At 53.1% G+C, this 7,185-nt stretch overlaps 1 protein-coding gene across 1 annotated transcript; it reads left to right on the top strand.

The window, feature by feature from the left end:
* Nucleotides 1-1,190: 1,190 nt before the first annotated feature.
* Nucleotides 1,191-5,567, top strand: FABP5 (fatty acid binding protein 5). Its single transcript, XM_081116854.1, has 4 exons — nt 1,191-1,476; nt 3,957-4,129; nt 4,496-4,597; nt 5,310-5,567. Exons 1-4 carry the CDS (start codon nt 1,398-1,400, stop codon nt 5,361-5,363), a joined length of 408 nt encoding a protein of 135 aa, XP_080972980.1. The 5' UTR covers nt 1,191-1,397; the 3' UTR covers nt 5,364-5,567.
* Nucleotides 5,568-7,185: the final 1,618 nt, after the last annotated feature.

The raw sequence follows: 7,185 nt of genomic DNA on the forward strand, positions 1-7,185 counted from the left end.
AAATATTTGATTAATACACGACACAAATAGAAAGCGATCCCGAGATAGTCAAATAGCACGAAAGGAAAACTGGGGTGGCTTAAAATTAGGACAGGGACTTAAAATGAAAAGGAGCCAGGGCAAGGGAGCAGATGCCCCGAGACACGCTGGGAGATGACAAACCAGGTTCGGGGTTCAGTCTGCGGCACCTGGGAAGTGGTTCAGGGGCTGCACCTCTGCTCTTAGCTCGGGAGCGTCCAGGGAGCCAGAGGCAGCCAGGCCCCGTCCTGTCTCACACCGTCTGCAGTGAGAGGGGCCCAGAGGGGATTCCAGTCGGGTCACTCTGCAAACTTTCCCTGCCTTCTTCCCTCTTTCAAAAAACTGGGATAACCCTTGTTAGCAAAACTCGGGTGGAGATTAGTTAGTGGATAGGAGGCGCCCAGGAAGCAGGGCCTCTGGCCCAGGCAGCGCTCAGTAAATGGACCTGATGTCCATCCAGGCAGCTGCCTCGCTGCCCCCCAGCTTCCTCACCTGAACCCCGCGCACTGCCACCGAGGCCCAGGGGCACAGGCTAAGCTCCCGTGACAAGTGCACTTTGAAAAGTGTAACTCCGCACACAGAAACAGGGCATTGCTGTGGTTAGAGGTGAAGGGGAGAGGCCCCGGAGTCTGAAGCCTCTGGGGTTCGCGAGAAACTGAAGGGCTCGCCCCTCTGGGAATGTAAACTAGTGACACGTTCTCGCTTGGGGACACTGAATAGCAACCACAGGCGCTTAAGCTGAAACTTCCTAAGGAGTTTTAGTTTGGAATCGACCTTCCCGGGACACCTCCACCCACGCTGCGCCTTCTGATAAAATCGTCCGACTCATTCGGGGACATACCCACCCTGAGGTCCTAATTGGGCGAGGGCGGCCCGAGGGTGGGGAGAGCAGGTCTCTCCCGAGGGTGCGGCAGGTGCGTTCGTTCAGTGACTGGCAGCAGAGGTGAGTAAGGCGAATGCGTGTTTCAACCCCGCGGATCCACCCGTTCGCGCCCCCGAGCCCCGCTGTGGGGTATTTTAAACGGAAAAGGGGCAGTGGCCTGGCCGCGAGACTCGGGCCCAGGGGAGACCAGGGGGCCGGCGAGCCCCGCGCTTCCCGGGGGAGGGGCGCGGCTGGGAGCGCGGGGCGCGCGGGGCGGGTCCGCGCCCACAGGCTACGGGCGCGGCGGGGCGGTCCCCGCGGGTGCAGCGGGTCCGCACCTTCCCGCCCCGCGCCCGGGGGCGTGGCAGCGGCGGCGAGCGCGCCTCCCATTGGCCGCCCCGCGCCGCCCCGCCCCTCGCCGCGGAGATAAAGCCCGGCGCCCGCCCGCCGCCTCCCGCCACGCTCTCGCACCATCCTCGTCTCGGACCCGGTCGCCCGCACGCCTCCCGCACCCACCATGGCCTCCATTCAGCAGCTGGTAGGAAGATGGCGCTTGGTGGAGAGCAAAGGCTTCGAGGAGTACATGAAGGAGCTAGGTGAGCGCCCGGCGCGGCCGCGGCGTGTGCGTGTGTGTGTGCGTGTGTGTGTGCGTGTGTGTGTCCCCGGGCCCCCTTCTGCGCGCTGGGCCCCGGGTGGGGTGCGCTCGGCCGCCACCCCGGCCTCTCCCCGCCCTCCCGCCCCGGCACGCGGCCCCGGCACCGCGCTGAGCCGCACCACGCGGCCGAGCCGGGGAGAGCGGGGCGTGCGCGCCCCCCACGCGCCCAGGAGCCCCGGGATGCCCCGCCGCGTGCTGCACCCAGCTCCCTGCCCCTTCCCCCCAGTTTTCCCCTATTTTTCTGTCCCCACCATTAACCCTCCCTCCTCCCGCGACCCCCCTCTCGCCCATGGCGGCCGCGCCCACTCCCCCAGTCCCCATCCCGCGCGTCCTCTGCCGCATCTTTTGTTCCTTGAAGGCGCTCGGGTGCCCTCCCTCTGCTCCCGGGACGCGGTGCCCGCGGAGGGTCTGCACGCCGCCGCCGCCTGGGTTTCCGTCCGGCTCTCGCCCGACCCCGGGCCCCGGGCGGCGCCGCTCCGCGGAGCATCGCGCGTCCCTCCCGCGGACCCCCGCGGGGCGGCGCCGGCCCGTGGACCTCCCCGGGGCTGCGCGCCCCCGGCCGCTGTGGGGCCGAACGTGCGGGGGGGGGGCCTTGACCCCTGCATCTTGGGCGTGAGGCGGGGGGTGAGTGGGCGCTGTTGGGGGAGCCCCGGCACACCCCGGGGGCCCTCCCGCGGCCCCCCGTCAGCATCGCAGGATGGGCCCGGCCCTTCAGAAGGCACTTGACTTCTTTTTAATTTTTATACTTTTTCCTTGATTGATTGTAGAGAGAGAGGGAGGGAGAGGGGTAGAGAGAAGCACGGATGGGAGATACTCATCCGTCGGTCGGCCGCCTCCTGCGCGCCCCCTGCTGGGCATCGAGCCCGCAACCCCGCCTGCGCCTGACGCGAGGTGAACTGGCCGCCTCGGTTCGCGCCGGTCCTTGGTCCACCACCGGGCCGCACCGGCCTGGCGGCGCGTTGTCCCCCAAAACAGTGCTTCATCCTTGACCTTTCCTAAGCCAATGACAGGGATTGCATGCTGGTTGAGACACTGGGTAGATGAGCAAACAAAACTGGACCTTTGTCACAGGCCATTAGGAAGTGGGATGGAGAGGGGTGGCCTGGGTGCTGTCTGCGAGGGGGCTGCGGGCCCTGCGACCACCGTGGGATGGCGAGGGGCTTTAGAAGCCGCCCTCCCACCACTAATGACGGGCCGCTCTGGGTGCAGAAGTCACCACAAAGACCCTCTAGTCCCCGGGCATTCAGAGACACTCCAGCCTTCTGCAGGACAGCGCCTGGCTCAGGCTGCTTCTGCGAGGATTCCTGGGTGTACTGCGGACCCGGGAGTGAAACAGGAAGGCAGGAGTTTGCTTTTACTTGCTGTGAACCTAGATCAAGATGACTGAAAATACACCATTTGTGTGTTCAGGTGTCTGAGGACCAAACATCCTCTGCCCATTGAAAGCGAAGGTGTTAATCACATGGCTTGTTTCCAAGGTTCTAGAGTCATGAGAGTTGCCAAGCTCAGTTTACTAGAATACAGTCAAAGTGTGGGAAGGGCAGAGCCCTGCATTTGTCCAAAATGATAATAAAGTGTTACTCAACCAACAGCTGTGCTGACAGAAGGGAGGGCTCGAGGGGCCGTGTCAAGCCTGGCAGGGTTTCACCAGGCCCATTTTTCTGTGTAGGTTGTCGTCTCTTCGTCTGAAACAGGGCTTTGGCCCAAACCAAGTTCCCTTATAAATGTTAACACCCAGGGTGGATACACAGGTTATCAGTTAGTTATGATGTCAGTGTAGTAATGGAGTTACATGAAATGTTTTGAGCTATGAAATACATTCAGTTTTTCAGGATAAGATTTTTTAAATTTGTCAGCATCGTGATTGTGCTGTTTTACCTCTTAAAACATTGTGCTATTTGAGTATCTCGGGATCGATTTCTATTTGTGTAGTGTATCGATCAAATATTTATCAAGGGCCTTTTCTGTGCTGGACTGTGTGCTGCAGTCCTATCACGCAGTGTTCAGCAGAATTGAGTAAGTCAGCTTCAGAAGTCTGGGTTGCTTCCCTCGCTTCCCGGAGGCCAGCATAGCATGGTGGCCACGAACTGAGATTTGGAGCCACACTGCCTGCACTGTTGACCCCTGGCTCATCCTTTCCTAGCTGAGTGAGCTTGAGTAGGTGACTTCAGTGACTCACTTTGTCATCTGTAAAATGGAAACTATGCTATCCCCCTGCTCACAGGGTGGCCTCAAGGCTTCCCTGAACTCGTATTAGTCGGGTGCTAGCACGTGGTGAGCACTGGCTCTGTGTTTACCGTGGTTCTCGGTAAGTGAGTAAGTGAAAGTACACACAGCATGTAATTACACTGGAATCCCTGCTCTCCTGCTGTAAGCCCTAACTCTGGTCTCCCTGACACTGAACACGGTTGACATTCACAGGTGTGGGAATGGCTCTGCGGAAAATGGGCGCCATGGCCAAGCCAGACTGTGTCATCACTACTGACGGCAAAAACCTCACCATAAAAACCGAAAGCACGTTGAAGACCACACAGTTCTCATGCAACCTGGGGGAGAAGTTTGAAGAGACTACAGCCGATGGCAGAAAAACTCAGGTCAGGCGTAACTTACATAATCGCGGAAGCTTCTAGAATGATAGGTTGTGTGAGTAACATTCTTACGTTTACAGGCAAGAACTGAATGAAGACCATCTCAAGTTATTTTATGAACCGAGTTGACAAGTTAGTGTGAAAGGACCAGCTTCACAACAAGTCTATTTTGTAAAAATAGTTTAAGGAACATGAGAGTTTGAGTGTCTCCTACGTGTGTCTAGGTTGAGAAACTTCAACCATGTTATGAATAAAATTGGTCTGAAGTAGACCAGAAAGGGAAAGTTGAAGAAATGTTGATCAAGGAGGTTATGAGTCATGGAAACCTATGATGTTCTTCGGAAAGTTAAAAAGTGCACTTTATTTCTGCAGACGGTCTGCAACTTTGTAAACGGCGCACTGGTTCAGCATCAGGAGTGGGACGGGAAGGAAAGCACCATAACGCGAAGACTGGAAGGCGGGAAGCTAGTGGTGGTAAGTGTCCCACTCTGTCCCCTCGGCCTTCTTGTTTGCATTCATAGTTCACATAACTGTATCACTGATCATGAGCAAGACAATGAGGCTGGGGTAGAAAAAATGCAAAATAGCAAGTTGAACACTAGAACCCTGAAAACTGAAAAGCCTCTGTGGGGACAGAGAAGTGAGATGAGGTGGCAGTGGTGTCGCTGGGCTGGATTTAGTCCGTTCCCGGCTGTGACTATGCAGCAGCATTTTGGACAGGCCACCAAACTGCCCTCTGGGGCATACATTCTTCCATTTCTTTTAAATGAGGACTACTTCCCCGGCCAGGTGGCTCAGTGGGTTGAGAATCATCCTATGCACCAAAAGGTCTCGGGTTTGATTCCCGGTCGGGATGAGTATAGAATGTTTCTCTCACATCAATGTTTCTCTCCCTCCCTCCCCCTCTTTCTAAAATCAGTAATTTAAAAACAAAACAAAAAACCTTTAAGGAATACTGTTTGCCAAGACCAAATGAATAATTTAGATATTACAAATCTAATTGAATACATTAGTCTTCAGCAAAACATAGATGTGTCTTAAGCAAAATAACAGCTGCTATCATGTATTTTCTTCATCTGCGATGAGATGACAAGGTTTTGTGGGAACCTGATTGTAGCACTTAACTTCCCCCATTGCCCTGGGACGCAAGACTGACCTAACTCTTCAATGTCCTTCTCTCTGTCAGGAATGCGTCATGAACAATGTCAACTGTACTCGGATCTATGAAAAAGTAGAGTAAAACTTCCACCATCCTTCCGGACAGGAATTAGCCGTGAGGATAAACAAGCTCAGTTCAATGAGCAAATCTCTCCCTGCTTTTTTTTTTTTTTTCACTACTGTGTTCAGTTATCTTTATCACAAACATTTTACATGCAACTATTTCTGAGTGTTGGTTTACTGAGGATCATCCCTTTGGTTAGTAAATAAATGTGTTTGTGCTGTACCAGTGTCATGCTTTTTTTTCAACTTTATAGGAAATTAGTGAGTTTTAATAATAATGAGTGAGTTTCAATAATAATGAGTTGCATAAATTCTGGAGTAATCTTGGGGGTACTATATTGGGATTATATTTTAGTAATTTACATAGAGAGCTACTTCTGTGGCAGATACACTACCCATCACTTAAGCTTGCCGTATGCTATTTGAACTATGTCAACTCAAGAATCTTAAATTTTTCACAGAGGTGGTTGTTATAGAAAAATAGCCACACCCGGCAGGTGTTGGCTCAGTGATTGAGCATCAACCTATGGACCAGGCGGCTGCGGTTCAGTTTCCAGTCGGGGCACATGCCAGGGTTGTGGGCTCGGTCCCGGGTGGGGAATGTGTAGGAGGCAGCCAATCAATGATTCTCTCTCATCACTGATGTTTCTATCTCTCCCTCTCCCTTCTTCTCTCTGAAATTAATAAAAATTAAAAAAAGAAAGAAAAATAGCCACATACACTTTGTAACTTAAATATTGAAATTAAGCCAATTATAACCCTACAATGGCCCCTAAGTGTTCAAGGGGTCACACGTGTCTCACTTCAAATCAAAAGCTAGAAATGATTAAGCTTAGTGAGGAAGGCATGTCGAAAGCTGAGGTGGGCTGAAAGCTAGGCCTCTTGTACCAAACAGCCAAGTTGTGAAAGCAAAGGAAACATCCTTGGAGGAATTAGAAGTACTGCTCTAGTGAACACACAAATGATAAGAAAGCGAAAGAGCCTTATTGCCAACATGGAGAAAGTTTTAGTGGTCTCGAGAGATCAAACCAGCTCCAACACACCCTAAGCCAAAGCCAAAGCCTAATCCAGAGCAAGTCCCTAACTCTTCAGTTCTGTGAAGGCTGAGAGAAGTGAGGTGTGTGCAGAAGAAAAGTCTAAAGCCAGCAGAGGTTGGCTTAGGAGGTTTAAGGAAAGAAGCTGTCGCTTTTTTGTGGTCTGGAACCAAACCTGCAATATTTCTTATGGGACCATGCTGCTCTAGATCTAGTTCTTTATCTCAGTTTCCATCTTGGTTATTTTTGCCTCCGTCCTAGAGTTCCTCTTTCGTCCCTTGTCCCACTGCTAATAACAGTGTACATTTATGTGATTGCCCCGGCACCAAAGACCGGGCCAAGTACTTTCAGAGTTTTGTAGTTTTGTGATTCTCAGAACCATCCAATATGATGGGTGTTCACTATCATGTTCTGCATGATTCCATTGAGAAAAGTAACTCAGAGTCCAGGCAGCGATCCCCAGCCACACAGCAAGCCCAAGTCAGCCGATCGGAGTGCAGACTCTCCGACTTTAGTCCTGTGCCACTCACCACCCGCCACATTTTCACTTCTACCCTCCCTCAGGGACTGGGCATTGCCTAAGGAATTGTAGGCCCATGTTTGTCATGCGGGGCAGCTTTGGCATTGTGGGTGAGAAGTTCTCTTCATGTGCTGGGCTGTAGCAAGCATTGTAGGATCCGCATCCTAAGATCATTGCCACAAAGTGCCCATGGCACCCATCAGTCCACCCTGAGCACCCTAAACATTTCCAGATGTCTTCTAGGAGGCACCATACCTAGTTGAGAATCATGGGGAAGAAAAATATAT

The sequence above is a fragment of the Miniopterus schreibersii genome (genome assembly GCF_964146895.1).
Source record: "Miniopterus schreibersii genome assembly, chromosome: 17".
Taxonomy (NCBI): Eukaryota; Metazoa; Chordata; class Mammalia; order Chiroptera; family Miniopteridae; genus Miniopterus; species Miniopterus schreibersii.

Coding starts and splice junctions, on each gene's coding strand:
- FABP5 (XM_081116854.1), top strand. CDS start 1,398: ATGGCCTCCATTCAGCAGCTGGTAGGAAGATGGCGCTTGGTGGAGAGC. Junction 1,477..3,956: donor GGAGTACATGAAGGAGCTAG/GTGAGCGCCCGG, acceptor TGACATTCACAG/GTGTGGGAATGGCTCTGCGG. Junction 4,130..4,495: donor CCGATGGCAGAAAAACTCAG/GTCAGGCGTAAC, acceptor TTATTTCTGCAG/ACGGTCTGCAACTTTGTAAA.